This window comes from Neolamprologus multifasciatus, chromosome 7, assembly GCF_963576455.1.
Source record: "Neolamprologus multifasciatus chromosome 7, fNeoMul1.2, whole genome shotgun sequence".
Taxonomy (NCBI): domain Eukaryota; kingdom Metazoa; phylum Chordata; class Actinopteri; order Cichliformes; family Cichlidae; genus Neolamprologus; species Neolamprologus multifasciatus.
Window position 1 is genome coordinate 58,387,550 of NC_140445.1, and position 20,424 is coordinate 58,407,973.

The 20,424-nt window shown below is 39.4% G+C and overlaps 1 protein-coding gene across 1 annotated transcript; it reads left to right on the top strand.

Moving 5' to 3' along the window:
* Positions 1 to 51: 51 nt before the first annotated feature.
* Positions 52 to 18,743, top strand: LOC146515656 (uncharacterized). Its single transcript, XM_085167359.1, has 6 exons — positions 52 to 803; positions 4,475 to 7,771; positions 10,689 to 10,865; positions 15,145 to 15,354; positions 16,803 to 17,016; positions 17,480 to 18,743. The coding sequence occupies exons 2-6, from the start codon at positions 7,286 to 7,288 to the stop codon at positions 17,656 to 17,658; spliced, it is 1,266 nt and encodes a 421-aa protein (XP_085023485.1). The 5' UTR covers positions 52 to 803; positions 4,475 to 7,285; the 3' UTR covers positions 17,659 to 18,743.
* The last annotated feature ends 1,681 nt before the right edge of the window (positions 18,744 to 20,424 follow it).

Below are 20,424 nucleotides of genomic sequence, written 5' to 3' on the forward strand. Positions count from 1 at the left end.
TTTTAAATAAAGTGTTAAGTATTAATTTCCCCTTTTAAATGAGATTAAATGAGTCGAGATTTGTTTTCTCATAACCTTAGCTGCAAAATTCGCATAATAGGCCAATGATTTCTTAAATTAGTAAGATGATCTCAAATGAAGTACTCTCACCATAGCATGCTTCAGTATCTTCTTTATTGCTCATGTTTTTAAGAATTCACTGACAATATTCTTGTAAGATATAAATACATAATTTAAGAAATCATTGGCCTGTTATGTGAATGACTAGACTGCAATCCAAAGCATTATTTGTTGAAAACTAGATTTGCACAATGATTGCTGATTAAAAACCCTCCGCTATTTTTTTTTTTAAGACGCTAACAGCCAACGTCATAATTCTGACCTTATTAAACAGAGTAACCATGGTGATATGATGTGCTCCTTGTTGTGATAGCACGTTCTCAGCTGCCTGAACCCACGTCACTACAGTTTCAGGCTGTCAAATCCAACCACGTCACTGGAGACCCAGCTGGCAGGTTGTCAGTTGGCAGTGCAAATACCGTGAACTAGTGCTGGATTTTCCTCTGAACTTTCTCCCAGGATCCGCATCTAATTCAGCGGAAAGAAGACCGTCTCCTTTCAGCAGTTACAGTGGGGAAGCATTTGAAGTCGAGAAATAACATCATGTGAAGTAATCCACCCTGTGAGGCTTTTATCTTTTAGTCCTTGGGATGAAGTTAGGCTAAATATTTTGGCTTTTTTCCCAGTACATCACTGTTAGCAGTGATGTTTGCCAGGGCCTTGTAATGGTGAATGATGGTCAGGTATGGAACGCCAGGACTGCCATAATGAATTAATTAAATACACCATTAAATAATTAATTAAATGTGTCAATAATTAATTAAAATGGGAAATAATTAATTAAATAAATAGTTATGACACATGTAATTAATTAATTATTGACACATTTAATTAATTATTTATGTATTTCACATTTTAATTAATTATTGACACATTTAATTAATTATTTATTGACACATTTAATTAATTATTTATGTATTTCACATTTTAATTAATTATTGACACATTTAATTAATTATTTAATGATATATTTATTTATTTCATTTTGGCAGTCCTGGCGCCTGGCTCTCATCATGAAATAATTTTATCTGTCAACCTCACCCATCAAACGCAGGGGGCGGGGTTAACGCTGATCGACTCAAAACCATTGCTTTGGCCTGGTGGCCATTGTTTTTAGCACACAACAACCAGCATGTGGAAACTAACAGAACTGAACTTTGAAAACCCTGTTTATGTGTGTCACCAAATACAGTTTTAATATTTTTTTAGCCGAGAATGTAGTGGTTTAATCCTCATGTGTCTGGTCGGTTTCTCAAGATAGAGCCTCTTTGCAAAAGTGCTTCGATGATTTCGGAGATGTCTGCCCAGTCTCACGGCAAAGCGTGGATAGACCCGCTCGCCTCACAAGCAAACGAGCTGTTATTACCACCGACAAAGCTCAGGCCCCGGTACACAGCTGTAATAACCCCCGCTGACACGGACTTCTTTTACTGAGGTTATATTTATCAGGGTTTTATTTCCTGATGTTCGTCATACATGTTTCAGTATAATTCTGAATTATAACTAACATTAAAAACATGTTTAAGGAGGAGAGAGAGCAAATAAATTCGATTAACAGCTGATCTTTGGGTTTTTGTTCAGTAATCAGTGTGACCTGTGTATAAACGCATAAAAGAGATAACGTTGGTGTTTCCTCATGTAGTAACTGCTGGCTTTAACTGTACAAAGGTTGTTCGAAACTATGACACACATACAGACTTCATGATGTTCGGCTAATATTTTTATTGTGAATATTAATCATGAGGGTAAATGGACCTGTACACCACAGAGCGAGGTCAGCATATCCACGATATCTTCAGCTCTCTGAGGTAACACAGAGTTTCCCAGCTGACTAATCTAACTGTCATCTACGAATAATTCACGGGTCATATCAATATGATTTTACAGAAAAGCATCCTTAGTACTGCCAACTATTCCAGAGACGTGAAAATCTACAGCATAAAGAACACAAAAATATAGCAGTCTAACGCAACACTGTAACAGAGATGAACGCGTCAGTTTGTCAAAGTGGAATGAAAGCGATTGGTTGAACAGGTGTTCGTGATCTGTGTTTTCTGCATTTTCATCAGCGTAAGAGACTCAGCAGTTATAACAGTTATACATTTAATAAATTACCAAATGAACGCAAGAAACGAGCAAACCTGTTCCGACAATTTGAGTTTGTATTCCCTCAGCTGCAGACTGTTTAAATGTTTGAGAGGAAGATTAGATATAAAGCAATCGTCAAACATAGACTCAGTCTGCGTTCACATTTGATATGAGGCCAGGACGGATAATGGCTGTGTCCTGTTTTAAGATCATACATGTAAAATTGTTGTCTGACCTCCGTCGATCCAGCCGCTCAGAGTTAACTGAAGTTAACCTGGATAAATTATAGTTAAGGAGTATCACAGATAACACCCACGTGAGCTGTGTGACTGTTCACCACTACACTGAAATCAGTAGGCTATTACTGAAATACACGTGCTATTTCATAAACTATGATATAAATACTAAAGTCCTACTAACATGTTTAGTTTTAAAGGACACCTTCCTGCCTTATTAGCAGTATTAGTTTTCTTCTAACATCCAGAAGTCTGCACCATGTGTTTCATAGTTTGTAACAAACCTTTGACAGTTAAACATAACATGACCGAAAAAGCAAAAAAATAAATAAATAAATAAAAAGAGAGAGAGAGAAAAAAATCACACAAATTATATGTTAACCTCATTTATTTTTAGTTAAGTAAACTCTAAAAATTCTAACAGATCGCTGGTGCTTAGAAAACCTATTAAAAACAGATGATATAATATTTCTGTCCAGGTTGCAGTCTGCATTATGAACATGTAGTTGGAAACTCTGCTCCTCTCGGTGGAAATGCGCCTTCTCTTTCCTCTTTGTATAAAAACATTTTAAAAGTCAGTTTAATCTCAAAATTTACTGTTAAATCCAAAACACACCAGATAAAGAAAAGCGAATGGTTCAGTCTAACACATGTGCCAGTGAACCATTAAACGTCTGTAAAACTGTGCAGTTATGAAACGTAACTTTAACCTCAGCCAAACCGATTTGCTCAGTTGTAAATAAAACAGCGAAGTAAACGTGACCCGACAGACAGAACCTGAGTGAATTAAGTCCAGCGTTTAACCACTGAGAGCTAAAACTCAGCTGAGGTTTCAAAGCTGTGCCGGTGATTGGACATCAGCCGCTGATGAAGTGGGTTCGCCAATAAAGTGCTCTGTTGGGAAACAAGCTCCAGCAGCTCTGCGCTCGGGAAAAACTATATTTACTTATCTTGTGCAGAAAAATGTGCTGACGTTGCGTAATATCGAGCACCGGCTGCCCAGTTAAACTGTGACTATCACCAGATAACGTGGGCGTGTTTCTTGAATTAGCAGCAGGTGTTAAACAGCTGACAGGTGAGGAGGAGGATGCATGCAGGTAAACTGAGGGTCTGTTGAGCTGATCGCTGGTTTCGTGAGAAAAATGTCAGCTCGTTCTTTATGTTACAGAAGCACAGAGACACAAGACCAGGTGGAAAGAGACGATCGTTCGGTGAAAATGAGAATCTGCGAATGCAACACGTGGAACACGGAGAGTGGAATATGTAAACAAACCGGTTAACGTAACCCCCTCGGTGCACTCTGCATGCTGACTGTTAGCAGAGCTACTGAAATCTCTGAAAACATCTGAGCACCTTTGCAAACATGTATAGAACATGTTTGCAAAGGTTGACAACCTGACCCGACATGTGAAGATTACAACGCGACATTCGCGGCTAAAACACGGTTAAAAGTGTAGTTGGTGACAGAAAAACGGGGTATTTTAAAACTACACCACCAACATTGCTGCCTGTGATTTGAAATGCATTCTGGGATACCTGGCTGCCCCAAGTCTACACAAGCAATCGATTATCTAGGATCGACCTGTTTTGACTTACTTTGCACGGCAACCAATCAAATGTTAGAGAAGCTGCATGGGCAGCGTTAACCCCGCCCCCTGCGTTTGATGGGTGAGGTTGACAGATAAAATTATTTCATGATGAGAGCCAGGCGCCGGGACTGCCAAAATGAAATAAATAAATATATCATTAAATAATTAATTAAATGTGTCAATAATTAATTAAAATGTGAAATACATAAATAATTAATTAAATGTGTCAATAAATAATTAATTAAATGTGTCAATAATTAATTAAAATGTGAAATACATAAATAATTAATTAAATGTGTCAATAATTAATTAATTACATGTGTCATAACTATTTATTTAATTAATTATTTCCCATTTTAATTAATTATTGACACATTTAATTAATTATTTAATGGTGTATTTAATTAATTCATTATGGCAGTCCTGGCGTTCCATAGTCAGGAGGAAAGTATTTAATTCAGTGTAAAAAAACAAAACAAAGAAACGTCATTGTATCCTATAATACCCGAGGGTTTCTGTTAGGTGTCGATTGGAAAAATAAAATGAATATTCCAAATTAAATAAAGCCAGGTTGTTAATTACTCAGGTTTGGACCGGAATGCTAACTACATCAGACCAACAGCAGGCCACGCTGTGCGGTAATGATCAGATGGCCTTACTCAGGCAAATGTCAAATTGATAAGTCCAAAGCAGATCCTGGCACAGTGGGCAACATGGCTAAGAAACACCATCACTATGGGGGAAACTGTGCAGCAAGGCAGAGGATATTTGAATTGAACAACTGTTTTTATATATATATTAGTTCATTCTCAGCTGAAATAATCACTAAATTGTTAAACCAATGACGGAAACACGCTAGGTTTATAGCCACAACTTGTTTTTCCCAACACTGATGAATTATACATCAGAATAACTGTTTTTTTGACACGCTGTGCGAAAAGCTCTTTGTCTAATTAAAACACAAACATCCGATTCCTGTTAAGTCATTGTCTCTGTCTCTTGATCATCCTCTTCATTTCACTCCAACTTGTCCAAAACATTGAAATGTGAAAGAAGACTACAAAGTAATAACTGGCCCCATCCCATTCTCTTGGCAGTGAGCCTGAAGGGAGGCGCTGATTTAATAGTGCCTGAACTCCCAGATAATAATGAGGGTTTGTATTCATTATGTGAGGGTGCAACTTGTTTTCTGTCTAATGACCTGCAGATCCACGGGCAGGCCCTTTGCTGGCTGTAAGATGTGGGAAAACATGATGAAAATTTGCTCTCTGTGCTCCTTTTTGCTCAGGCGACAGACTGCTGTGGGACCCATGAAAGTGACAATCAAAACACATTACAAATTCTAGGATTTGTGAAAGGATTATCTCCAGCTACAGAATGTAGAAATTAAAGCTGAATGTTGCTCTGATGCTTGGTTGTTTTCCAATTTATTATTTCAAGCTAAACGGTGCCAAAAATAGCTAAAGAATATTCTTAGCTTTGGCAAGATTTGTTTTTTGCATTGAGTTAGTTCCAGAAAGTGGTCATCAGTCATTAAAGATGATTTCAGCTCAGCACTTTATTTTGGGTGACCATTCATTTTCCTGGAAAAGCCCCTTCTGTGTAATGCCACTTTGTAGGTTTGAACTGTAATTAGAGCTTCAGTCCTCTTTTCATCTGAACTGGCTGGACTGTATGATTGTTGCCAGGCACCTTAGTAGAGGTGGAAACCAATTACCGGTGAAGGTATAGCATGTCACACCAATATGTTGCTTTCTCTCTTCCCCTCTATCTTTTGTGTTTTTTTCCTCTCCTTTATTCTCTCTTTAAATCTTTGGCACGATAAATGGGTTGATAAATATGCAGATTGTTCCTACATAATCAGAAACAAATATAGCAAAATAACCATCCTTGTCAGACTACCTAAAGGCTTTGTCTCATCTGGAGCCACTTACATAAATTGATGTCACTGTCACCTATAAAGTGTTTATAAGCAGGGCTCCAATGGGGCTTAAAGGTCAGAGAATCTGTTAAAATGCTAAGTATGATGAATGAGATGCACTGTAATAATTCTGTGGTAACAGCAGAGAAATCAGAAGTGATGGAGGATTCTGGTGACGTGTGTGTTTAACCTTTTTGATTGTTTTTTTCATAAAAATGTGAAGGGAGTTGTGTGGATGGGCCTCTTGTTTGTTATTGTGAAGACATAACATGTATAAAACAGGACTAAAAAGAACATTGTTTTTGCATCCTCAACTGCTACTTTCAATTTGCCAATAAATCCATTTTCACAGAGCAGCAGCACCACAGAAATGCATCTTTTCATATGAATTGTCCTCAGAGGAGCCATCACCATGGTGAAGCATCTTCCGAGCGACTGCCTTCTTTAGTTCACAGAGGAAATGAAATAGAAATGAATCAGAAAGGGAAAGAATAGACAGAAGTGCAGGTATACTACATTAAATACAGATGGCAGCACACATGGTCCTTTGACTGCATTAACTACATAACACAGCTGGATACATGAGAGATTAGAAAGGATGTGAAGCTTTCATACAGGTGGATGTGATTTGCAGTACAGTCTCCAATATCTCCTCTCTTTTTGCTTTCCCCCCAAACTGCCAGCAATAGTTGACTGACTCATCTATCGGTCATATTTGTTAACTCTTTCTTTCTACTGTTATGAATGTGGGAATGCAACACTAATGTTGGTCAAATGTTGGTACACTACTTGAAGTCCTGCTTTGGCGCAGTCGGTTTACAGTGGCACGAACCTTGTGCCACTGTGTGTGTGTGTGTGTGAGTGTGTGAGGGAGAGAAATAGAGTATCGACGTTTCTTGTTTTAGAAAAGGTAAATCAATAATTTCTCACAGAGTTAAACCAAACTGCGCGCTTTTCTGTCAGGCATCCACCAGGATCCAGGAAAGAGGAATGGGGAACTGCTTCTTTTTATGAAGTCTTGGTGCTTTCATAAGTGTGTGCGTATACTGTCTGTGTCAGACTGCTCGCTTTCTGCTGACACTCAGGACACACACCTAAGTGTACTCTAGGCGAGACAGAGAGGAGAGAGAGAGAGAGAGAGAGGAGCTTGCAGCAGCGAGGCAACTTGCAGCTGAGGGAGCGAGGAGAGGACACATGAGGCCAGTCGCAGCTGATCAGGCTCTGTGCATGAAGCCTGCTTCTATTTTACCGTGTACGAGAGACCGGCAGGCTGATTAAAACAAGAGGGGATAACGCTCCACACGTTAAAAAACCCGAACTGCTCTCGCGGTATGGACGGGTTACAGTCACAAAATGCTGGAGTTGGTGGCATCGCGGAAGACGCGGAGGAAAAGTATCGCGCACTCGCCTATGACACTGCTCTGAGCACTTTGGTGGCAGTGGCCCTGTATGTCGTGATAAAAGTGAGCCTGGACGGCTTCAGACAGTGGCGGGCCAAGATCTCCGTGCTCGTCGTGGGTTCTGGACCCGTGGGACTGACGGCCGCGCTGGTTGCTGTCCGCTCCGGGAAGGTGCTGAAATTGACCGTGCTGGACGAGAGGTACCGGACCGCCCTGCTCTCCCGGCCCCAGCAGATCGCCCTGGATCCCCGCAGTGTGAAGTTTCTGCTGGGACTCGGGGTGGACTTTGATAACATGGAGGGCTGCTGGCATAACGATCATTTTTTCACCAGAATAGGCGTGTTTCAGGAGTACCTGCTGAGCATCCTGGAGCAGAAGAAACAGAGGGTGGACGTCAAGGTGCAGCTGGGAACCAAGGTATGCCCTCTTCCCCGATTTTAAGTTAGGTCAGTGAGTTGATAATATCACGGTCTCTGTATGCAACATGTCTTGAATCTCCTCGGTGTTTTCTGTGTTATAGATAACTTAATTCTCAAAATAATCCTCACTGTGCTCACTGAAAAAGGATACACAACTTCATTTCGTTCAATTCATTCAACACAGACGCCAGTGAGCTGAGGAGAAAATGTGCGATGAGTCAGTCCAGAAGAAAGGCGGACTTCCCACGCTACCTCATTTTGCAATGACTGACTGTCAAAACCCGATTCTCCAAAAGACTCTGGTGTGTGCCTCCACTCCAGCAGGGGTCTGATAGCCATCAGTGATGGTGACATAGATGTATGTCCCTGTGTCTACTCGAAGGCTCAATCTCAGGCTCCCAGTGAACCAAGTCTGATGCTGCATCTCACTTATTCGTTTTTCTTTTCTTTTCTTTTCTTTTCTTTTCTTTTCTTTTCTTTTCTTTTCTTTTCTTTTCTCTTCTTGTCTTGTCTTTTCTTTTCTTTTTGCATTTAAGAATCTTATTCTTCTTTTTGTATATCTCTCAGCACGACACTGAACTCACCACTGAAACACAGGGAACATTTTATTTTATTATTTATATTGGCAGCAAAGAGTGAGCCTTCAGCCTTACATTTCATTTTCTGTAGATCAGTTTGATCATTCACTCTAGTCACAATATAAAGATACTACTGAACCATTTTCCTAGGTCTTCACAAAATACTGTAAAAGGTCAGAGTGAAACCGCCAGTTGAAATAACATGTTATGTAAGCTGACCTTAGGCCTGAGGAGAATCCTTTCTACAAATGGCCGAATTACAGTAAACACATCCCAACCTAAACACATTATAGCACAAAAATAAAACTGATTTCAAATTGTAATACTTTTCCAAACCCATTCTATTTTTATAGATTTCCACAGTGATTTTTTAAAAAGGGATTCCCACCCCAAATTCATAATAACTCTGTATTCCTGCACCTGATTGCATGACACAGCCTTGATGATGAAATAATGACTGATATACCTGTTGTGAGCTTGTTTTCCATAGTTTCCATAGCATTTACTCACCAGCAGCTCCGGTCCTCCTGCAGCTAGACTTCAGCTCATGACAAAGAATTAACCTACTAACACAAAGACCTCAGAATGGTTGCCAAGAGTGAAGCTGTCATTGCTAAGAGAGGGCAAACAATGGTTAAGTGTTCAGTGAATATTTGTGGCATGACTGGAAAATAAAGCCTAGATTTTATGAATGTGGGTGTTTGATGATGCTTTTAGTACACTTTGATGTTTCCCTTCTAACTACTCATCAAACAGAATGAAAGCATTATTTAATCTGTCAGACCGTATCATAGCTGATGCTGCTTTTTTTGGCTCTGGCTAGCAGCCGCTCATCTTTCCTCTGCTCTTCAGTGACTCACTAACCTTTGGAAGGTGGAAGACGAGGTCGACAAACACATCTGACTTCAATTATGTTTAGAATCACTGCCAAGTTCACAATTTCTTCTTTATTAGAAAGGGCAGTGGGTGTGATGACAGGTATTTTTTATCTCCTAGCCCATCAATGCTTCAAAGATCTGAGAATAGAAAAGGTGTCTTTTAAATTATCTCTTCACTGTAGACTAAATGGATTAAATACAGATCTATTAGGCTATGAGCTCTTATACCCTCTGTATAACCCTTTTATTGTCCCTTTAAGCCTGTTACTGTGTACCCAACTTGGTCTGATCCTTCTCCTCCTATCCACAGGGTAGGAGGTATTGTTTAACTTTGAGGCTGTCATGCATACAACATGACTGTAATAAAGGTCTAAAAGATGTGCAGCTGCTGAGAGAAACATAGCCTTTGGAGGCTATTTGGTATATTTACAACCCATCTGCCACTTAGATTAGTAAGCAGAGGAAGAACAGCTCAGCCAGCTGGTCAAGGAGCAGATGCAATAATGCCAAATGCAGAAAAAGCAAAGATGAAAATAGCAGTAAATGTAAAACATAATTTTAAAAAGTAGAGGCAAACTTACATTGGCTTCCTGTGAAATTTCTATTGATTTTAAAATACTTTTACTCATTTATAAAATTTTAAATAATATGGCGCCGAGCTATTTAACAGAACTTCTCCATTTGTAACCCAAAAAAAGCACTGAGATCTTCTAACCAGATGCTCTTAATGCAAACTAGGTCTAGGCTGAAAACCAGAGGCGATCGTGCCTTTGCTATCGCAGTACCTAGACTATGGAACAATCTCCCTATTGCCCTTCGCACTTCTGAGTCTATTCAGTCTTTTAAATCTCTCTTAAAGACGTAGCTTTTTACTTTGGCTTTGACTTAAGTTTGTTGACTATCATTTGGCTGGTTTCTATGTTTGTCTTGTGTTGCTATTGTCTTGCTGTTGGTAAATTATTTCACTCGCTCCTAATTTGTGAAGCAGTTTGATCGACATTGTTGTTTTTAAATGTGCTATATAAATTAATTTTGATTTGATTTGAGTTTTATGAAGATTCTCTGAATCTTTAAATGATTCACAAGAAAAGTTTAACTACCTGCCCATGCATTATTTTACAAGCTGGTGAACCTCCCCAGTCAACCTTCCTTCACCCTCTTTTTTCACACACCTTTTTTGATTGCATATATTTCAAGAAACAATTCTTGGATTATTAATTTTTTAAATGTACAAGGTTTAAAGTTTACACAGCATCTCGCCTCTACTTGGAAGAGGGATTGTAGTTGCAGCCATGTTAACCTCTATACAATTTATAACATTTTACCTGTTTTGCAGGTAAACTAGCCTGTAATTTATGGGTTGCTTAATAGTTACAGCCAGAACTCCTTTACAAGCTTTGTTATCTTCACTTCTTTGATAACTGGCTGTTAACTAATTTTTTATCCCTTTTTGTTTTAGTTCACTGAGGATTACCTGCGACAGATTCCACACAATAATTGGCCACGTGTGATTGTGGTAGCTGATGGATCTTGTGGCGACTCCTGTTCTGTGTTGGGGATCAGCTCTGACTACACTGTGGAGTCCTGCCATGCATATGGAGCTAATGCAACTATAGAGAGATTAGACCAGAGACAGGTTAGGAAATGCACACACACACACACACACACACACTGATCTGATGCATGAATGAACATTATGCAAAGACTAAAGAAAGCATGTGAGCACAAAACAATCAACAGGTTGTCAGTTGTGTAAAGAATAAACACAGTGAAGGGATGTCCCACTGTGGATGATTTTATTTGGACTCCCATAAAGCTAATCTGGGGAGAAGCTGATGTAGACCAGCCAATAACAGCCATATGACAATATAGGAGTCATATGAATAGCCAGATTTCGGAAGACTGTTGAGTCTCATCAGCATCAACAGTAGCTCTATTTTGATTTTACTCATAGAATTTGAAAAGAGCAGCTGCTGCTCTGACAGAGCAGGTGAAGGCAATGATAAAGCTTTGGATTTATTACACTCCCCTCGACAGACTCATAATCTGCTCCTGGCTCGGTGAATATGAATTAAGGTATCAGAACATCAGCTGTGAGGGCTTTTTTTTTTTACACACTGTGTTCTAAAGGTTAGTTTGCATCACATACGTGACTGACCAAGAGAATTACAGCACTGTGTAAAAGTATTAACCCAACCCCTCATTTCTTTATACTTTGCTACAAAAACAGCAAATAGCTGCAATGATTTATTGAAACATCAGCAAAAATACATGAAAATATAGTATATGAAGCAAAAAAAAACTCCAACAGGGTTGAAAGTCAATATTTGACACTTTTATTTTTTGTGGCCTTTTGACATCTAAACACGGTGTATATTATAGCATCCAAAGAGTTCCATTTTGGTCTTATCTGACCAGACTGTATTCTCCTAGTATTTTACAGGATTGTCTAAATGTTGTTCAGCAAACCTTAAACACACGTTAATATGCTTTTTCTTCAGCAATGGAGTCTTGCGTAGTGAGCGTGCATACAGGCCACAGCAGTGCAGTGCTTATTCTTTTGGGCTCTTGGACAGCTCTTCTCATATTTCCTTCCACCTGGTTTTAGCAGTTTTATGGTGAAATGATTGGAACCTTCAGTAGTTTAGAAATTCTTTTGTAACCAATCCCATCAGTATGTTTTGCAGCTATAAGGTTGCAAAACATTGGTAATGAGACTCCTTTTTTATGGGCCATCAGTCGGGACTGAACCAGCTGATATTAATTTGCACTCAATGGCAAGATTGTTTTATAATTACTGATGCATTTCAGCTGGTGTTGTGACTTTCCACGCCTTTTTGCACCTCCCTTTCTTCATGTGTTCAATACTTTTTCTCTGTGTCATTTCTCATTATTACACATTTGTTTGCATGTGTAGATTGGATAGGTTGTTACCGACATCTGGTGAGAATTTCATGTTAATAACGCCTTTAGAAATAGATTTACTTGGAAAATTTGTGATGTGTTCAATACTTATTTTCCACTGAGATCATTTCTGATGAACCTCCAGAGAACAATAGATGGATCATTTGAAAAGCCATGTTTATCTGCTGTAGATAGTTTCATAGGCCTGCAGCTTCTTGTTTTGTCCTCTGCTTATCCCGTTTCCCCAAATATTTAAGGACACACTACACACCATGCCGAGATATCCCATGATTTCAGGTAATATCTAACTTCTTGACAGAGAAATGCTATTTTATGCCTGTCAAACTGTGTTATTATAGATCTTATCCTAAAACTTTACAAGATCAAAAGGATCTCATTGAATTTCTGATGAAGAAAATCAGTGAGGAAGTGGAAAGCAACACAAGAGGCCAACTTTGAGCCAATTGCACAAGTGCAGAATTTACAAAGGAGATGCTCTATATCCCTGCTCCTGCCCTTTATAGGCCTGAACCCCCTCAGCCAGATCTTTAACAAGACTGACTATGAATACAAACTGCGGAATAGAGCAAACATAAGCCATCTCCTCTACATGGATAACACCAAGCTGTATGCCAAGAAGTAACTGATCATTGATCCGCACCACTAGGATTCACAGCAATGACAATGGAATGTCAATGTGGACTGGAGAAGTGAAGTCAGATGGTAACAAAGAGAGGGAAGATCAGATCTGAGGGGTTGCACTGCCAGAAGGCAACATTGCAGACACTGAGGATAGCTATAAGTACTTTGGAATCTCATACGTATATGGGAACCACAAAGAGACAGCTAGGAAAGATGCTAGCATGCAGGCCGGCATAGTATACAGCAGGGGTGGGGAACACCAGGCCTCAAGGGCCGGTGTCCTGCAGGTTTTATATGTGTCCTTAATCCAACACAGCTGATTTAAATGGCTAAATTACCTCATCAACATGTCTTGAAGTTCTCCAGAGGCCTGGCAATGAACTAATTATTTGATTCAAGGTGTTTTGATCCAGGGTGATATCTAAAACCTGCTGGACACTGGCCCTTGAGACCTGAAGTTCCCCACTTCTGGTATAAAGGAACATCTGTGCCAAGTATGGCCTGGAAACCTAAGGTCAAAATGGAATACAACCCCAAAGGTGACTGAGAATGAGCAAGCTAATATCCTGGCAGAAACACCAGAGGGGAAACACACCAGCTACTGGTAGACAGAGCAGTCACCCAAGACTGTAAGACCAAACTGACCAACTTGTGCACCGCCTGGATTGACTACAAGAAAGCCTACAACTCGGTGCCTCAGAGAATCCTTTTATGGATAATGCCAACTACATACATATCTATGGGACTTCCAGATAGTGACTGATAAACTGGTGTTTCCTAACCAAGCAGACTTGGCCATGGTGGATAAGCAGAGAAAGACAACTTTAGTGATATACCAAATATATCTTAGATGTATATTTATACAGATATGCCAAATGATACAACACCAGGAAAAAGGAATATGAAAATGACCTGGGGCTGAGAGAAGAGCTAGGCAGGGGTCACCAGGATAATCAGAACACTTGGGGGCAGTGACTCTCAAACTAGGTGTCCAGCAGAGCTCTCCCCCCATTAGTGGATGCACGCCCTACTTGGGACCCAAACCCCCAACCTGCTGTTCTGAAGTGCTGTAGTGTTACCATTACACTATGCAGCTCCTTTAGAGAGAAGGAGAATCCTATGTGGACAATGCCAGCCATACAAATGTAAGATAGAAACCATTAATAAAATCACAAATATGAGATGTCCATTGAAATATTAGAGTCCAAAATCACATTCCTGCCAATCTTTTGAGGCAGAGATATTCAAAATGCTGACAAATGACATTTACATCAGTGCTCCTGATCCTGTCCAGACCATACAGGTAGTAGCTCTTGCTGGTTACTGTATGATTCATGTGGATGAAAGGTTGTTGTATTAGGCGATCGTGGCTCAAGAGTTGGGAGTTCGCCTTGTAATCGGAAGGTTGCCGGTTCGAGCCCCGGCTCGGACAGTCTCGGTCGTTGTGTCCTTGGGCAAGACACTTCACCCGTTGCCTACTGGTGGTGGTCAGAGGGCCCGGTGGCGCCAGTGTCCGGCAGCCTCGCCTCTGTCAGTGCGCCCCAGGGTGGCTGTGGCTACAATGTAGCTTGCCATCACCAGTGTGTGAATGTGTGTGTGAATGGGTGGATGACTGGATATGTAAAGCGCTTTGGGGTCCTTAGGGACTAGTAAAGCGCTATATAAATACAGGCCATTTACCATTTATTAGAGCATAGATTATCTACACTGACAAGGCGTAGGGTTAAGTTGGAGGAAGATAAATAAACATCGTCAGGTGAAAAGCTTCCAGGCTAATATCTGACTAATATCTGAACACAAGCATAGTCTCCCTGTATGCCACCATAACAATTCATATCACGTTCTCTGTGGTGGCGGTGTGGCTGCCTTTTATTGGCCACTTTTCTCTCTGGCTGTTTCCTGTAGTGATTGAATTTACCTCTCAGGATATGACCTGGCCGTCCCTACTGTCCTTTCTATAGCCTCCCAGTGGCTGCCCTGTTCTGTCACTGTCTCCCTTTGGCAGCACTAAATGCTATTTGATCCCTCTGGTTTATGTCACTGAAACGAAAATGAATCAATAACAGCTTGAAGGAAAATGGGAAGTAACTGCTAGACTTAAGCATTAAATAAATATTAAGCTATTCTAAAGCTCCACTCATGTGAGCACAGCTCTACAGGCAGATATGGTGTGAATAGTAATGCCTGTTGATTTTTCCTGATACACTCTCTGTATGTATATATGCATAGAGCTAGATTTCCTTACATGTTAATGGCCTAGTGATGATATGTAACATGACACTATTTCATTGCTGGTTTTTGCACATTTTATTCACTCTGATATAATTTCATCAAGAATTTGATCTCTTCCCTCTCTTTTTATACTTTAGGTGCCCACTCCTGAGATTCGCGCTCACAGCCTTTACTTTGACCTGTCTGCCTATGGAGTGGAGGCCTTCAGAGAGCACAGAAACCAAACAACCAAGCCTGGTTTTCACTTGAAGATCTATGGCACTTTCAGAAACCGCTACATGGCCCTTGTCTGCCCTGCCTCTGACACCAAGATGGTTCGCTTTCTTAGGCAAACTGCACACTCCTCTGTAAGACTCTTTGACTCTTTGTTGGCTCCGTTTTTGTTTTGTTTTTGTATACGTTATTGACAGGGACTCCAGATGATACATTTCTATGGCTATATTTAGCTGTTAATGTAGTAGAGAGGCAGATGATATTACCACTGGCTTTCACTTCTTTCTTAATCTGCCTATTCATCACTTTTCATTCAGCAAATGGCCTGTTAGTGTCTGCCTGTAGCTATGTGTGTTGGCGTGCGTGTGTTTTTTGTAAAAGCCAAAAAGAATCCAAGATGAAGAAATGGAGAAAGATGAAGTACAGCCCTCTGTGTGTCTCTGTGTGTAGAGAAAGGCTGTCTGTAGTTATCTGTGTAGTCATCACGCCCCTGTGCTTCTTGTAGAGCACGTTCTTGGAGTTTTACTTGAAGTCTTCAGGTTTTCATGTCAAGTAACATCTTGATCATATGTAGCCTGTAGCCACAGCATGTAGTGTAGTATACACAGGTACTTAACAAGGCCATCTTTGGAGCTCTTGTTGCTATGTGGGTGTCCATTCAAATACACTGTTACTTGGTAACAGTTGACTGTGCAAGTAAGGGTCGAAGAAGAGCAGAGTTAAGCAGGGAGAGTGAAAGAAGAGGCTTGCCACTCAATATGCTCAGTTATGGTTGTCAGCCGTCAGTGGGCACATTTCTTCTTCAGTTTTGTGCACTGACATGATTTTTCACGAGTCAGTTCTGATGATAAAAGGAACAGTTTGCGTATGTGCAGAGCAAAACAGGCTATAAAGCCTCTCATTTCATTACGAAATAATTTCCTGAGTATGTTAGTGGATAATCAAATAACTGTGTAATCTATAAACACACGCACACGCACACACAATGTCTCAGAGTTCCAAGATGAAGCCTGGGTTTTCTATTGAGTTAACAGAGTAAAACCGAATAATCTTTTATTCATATGATATATGACAAAGACAAGCATTTTATATTTGATAAGGTTAGTTTTGCTTGACTATAGTTGTATATGGCTATAGTTACAGTTGCAATATTTGCGAATTCATTTGTTCAAGCAAATCTTTTGATTAAAGTTTGAATCTGCTTTGGTTCATATAAACATTCATTAAAAAAGCTTAGATCTTGCAGATTTTTATTGTAGTACCATATATTTTGCACAGCCAGGTACATTAACACAGTTGTAAATAATAATCAGAACATATGATTATATTTACAACCCCAAATCCTCTCTATTCAGGGGCCAAATAGTTTTCCATTTTTGTTTTTTGGAATTTTGTTGTTGTTTTTATCAAGGTTTCATTGTATTAAGAAAATGAAAACCTTCTTGTTGTACCTCTGTGGCAGGAGCATGATTAAGAGTAGTCCGTACTGTAGCCTTGATACATGTGTAAACATCATTCACCTCAAACATCAGTGGCCTTTAATCATGCTGGAAACTTTGCCGTTTTTGTTTGTTTTTCCCAGATCATGAAGAACATTTTCCATCAATCTTTCAATGCTTATAAGACCGACATAGAGCCTCGTCTCAACGATGTGACCCTCCATCACATGCAGTGCAGCCGTCGTCTCTTTGAGATTCAGCTGTCGCACAGACGCATCAGTGCTGCCTACATAGAAGGGGACAATGTGGCGGTCACTGTGGAGGGTGAGGCGGCACATGTCCTTAATTTTGACACAGGTAGGTGTCTATAAAACATCAGTTATTGCACTGCCATGAAAAAGACAGAGTTTTTCCTCACATTCAGCAGGGAAAAAAAGCTTTGAACCGATGAGGAAATTAAAAAGAGTAGGATAGGAGGAAAGAGAGATGCGAGGAGAGGATAAATCCTTTTTATGCATGCAGTATAGCACATGTTGATGGGTGTGTGAGTCATTACTGCACTCAGTGGCCTTTCAGCCGACGCTTATCTGCTTTTGTCTTAATGCTGCTGAATATTTATTAATGTGTCACCGTGTTGTTTTCATTTAGACCATAAGATTAACTTCACGGTTTTATAGGCTGATATTTGTGTGCAAAATGTGGACTTCTTAAATATGTGTTATACCTTAACAGATAGATTTTATTTAATGGATTTATGCTGTGTGTGGTTTATCTCTCCCCCTTCCCTTTCCTTTCCTTTCCTTTTTCCTTTCCTTTGCAGGTTGTGGAGTGAATCTAGGCATGCGAGGCCTGGAGTCTATGGGGACCTTCATTTACCGGACAGCCACAGCTGTGGACCAGAATGATATTCTTGAGGCACTGTCAGCTAAGATGCTGCACTCTAGACAGGTGGCTGAAACCTTCAAGCAGACAGGTCTGGCTGAGTCAATGTATGAATGAAATAGCAGAATGACTTAACGAAGGCATATTGCCATCTAGTGGAAAGTGGTGGTGGATTGTTTAGTGAGTGTTTGCAATGAATCATGCAAATCATGCAAAAAAATAAGTAAATAAATAAACACAAAAAAAGGACCACTGGGGTGCCTCTATGGCCAAGTGACTGAGGATACATACCACACCAGTTCAAATTTCCGGAGCAGTGAGTGTGGGGTTTGATTCCTGGCTGGAAAGATCTTTACTGCATTTCATGTCCTTGTTCTCTTTCTTCATATTTTCCATTTGCTTTAATGTCTTTCTTTCTGATGTAATCTTTGACAAGAAAAGAAAACCAAAAAATGAATAATACTGCTATTTGGTAAAGTACCAAATTTAGCTGTATTGTTATGTGGAGTGAATGAATCTATTCATGCTGGGAAACACAGAACCTGAAAACATTTGCATAACTAGACTAATAATCCACTTTTTTAAATTAGGTAAACATCTGACTTGCTGTCTTAAATCTAGCTGATTGCATTCTGTGACACACCATGTGTTCCTAGAGAAAAGCAGACAGAGCTTCAGCATCATGAGCTCGAACTGATGTCTAGTACACGTGCAGAACAGCTGCTCTGAAGTGTTCTTATCTTTTGTCTGCGTGTATTTTTGTCTAATGATGTGGTGGTAATTATGGTGATGGTATTAAGTGTTTCCTAGAGTGGCCCATTTTTGTGTGCTGCCTTGTAAATGAGATTTTCTGGCATATTTTGGAGTTTTCTATTCTTTTCTTAATATGTTTGATTCAGGTAATTTAAAGCATTTCAGTGACATGAACCTGTTAAAGTGCTAATAAAGACTGTGACAAAGTAATTTTTGAAATTGATGATGTTTGCATAAAACCTTTCTTTTAAATTGAAAAAAAAAAAAAAAATTAAATGCAGTTAAAAATGCAATAAAAACAACCACAAATGTAGAGTTTATCATCCAAGGTCTAAAATATCCCAAAGTTATACAAGCAAATATACAAATCATCATCATCTGTGTGTTATTATATGCACCAATAGTGTCTTGTTGATTACTTGCTGTAAATAAACTGGATGTCAAAATGTTTTCAGAGTAAACTGAAATAAAATATGAATGTGCATTGTCAGCAAAACTCCATATGAAGTAGCACTTCCACCTAGTGGTATGTCCTGTTTGTTGCATCTGTGCAGTCTCAAATTTTAAAAGTCATGAGTCATGTTTTTATTCAAGACGGTACAATATTTTTAAAAAAAATTTATGTACTAAAGTATTGTTTTAGCCAACTGCATGGCAGCAGCTCATGGCAGCCATTTCAATTTAGACATATAGACATGGTCAAGATCACCAACTCATATTCAAACTGAGCATCAGAAGGGAGAAAAAAGAGAATTTGATTGACTTTGAATATGGCGTGGTTGTTCATGCCAAACAGACTGGTCTGCATATTTCAGAAACTGCTGATATCTAGGATTTGCAGAGTATGACCCGGAAAATAGAAAATATCCAGTGACCAGCCGCTCTCTGGGTGAAAATGCCTTGTTAATGCCGGAGGTCAGAAGAGAATGGCCAGATTGTTTTGAGCTGACAGGAAGGTGACAGTAACTCAAATATCTCATTACAAGTAAGGTAAAGAGAAAAGCAAATCACAACACATCAAACCTTGAAGCAGATGGGCTACAGCAGCAGACGATATCACTCTGCATCACTCCTGTCAGTTAAAAGGAAATTAAGGCTACAATTTACATAGACTGAACAATAGAAGATGAAAATATGGTCTGATGAGTCTGGTGTGCTGCACCATTCAGATGGTAGAATCAGAATTTGGCATAAAACGCATGAAACCATAGATCCATCCTGACATGTATCATTTCAGTCTGGTGATGGTGTAATGATGTCCGAAGTGTTTTCTTGGCAAACCTTGTGTCCATTAGTACAAACATCACAGCCTACCGCAGTGTACCCGTCTTCTGATGGCTGCTTCCAGTAAGATAGCGCACAACGTCATAAAGCTCAGATCATCTCAGACTTTCTTTGAACATAACAATGAGTTCACTGTTCTCAAATGGCCTCCACAGTCTCCACATCTCAATCCAATAGATGTGATGGAACAGAAGATTCCCATCACAGATGTGCACCCAGCAAATCTGTAGCAGTTGTGTTCCTGTCATGTTAACGTGGAACAAATAAGGCAAGTGGGTCCACCCTGGTATTAGTAAGAATGTACACAATGAAGTGGCCAGTGTATGTGTGAAATGAAATTTAGATTTTTAGGAACTTTCCCATTGTAACTTTTCAAAGAACTATACTATAATAGCACTTCAAAGTAACACAAAAACTTTATCATCTCTTGAAAAATTCACAATTTGAAGCAAATCTGAAAAAATATTTACTCATTCTTTCTTTCTTTCTTTCTTTCTTTCTTTCTTGAAAGTCAAACAGGCAGACGTGGTGGTTGTTTTAAAAAAATTATACAAAAATATTTGTTCACTTTCTTCTGCCTCAACTTAAATCTTGGTTTAAGCAATCATGAATTATCCATCTCTGGTGATTTTCCACTTATGGAACGAATTAGGTGTAATGGAAACAATAATGGGAGTTGAATGAAAACATCTATTATTAATGAATATTAAAAGAAAAGCTGGTTTACAGATGAATATAAGCATGTCTGCTTTCTTTAGTTTGCTCTTTTTGTTACAGTACAAAATACAACAAATACATTTCAGCTGTTAATGATAAAACCACCTATACTTACAATCGGTCCAGTTT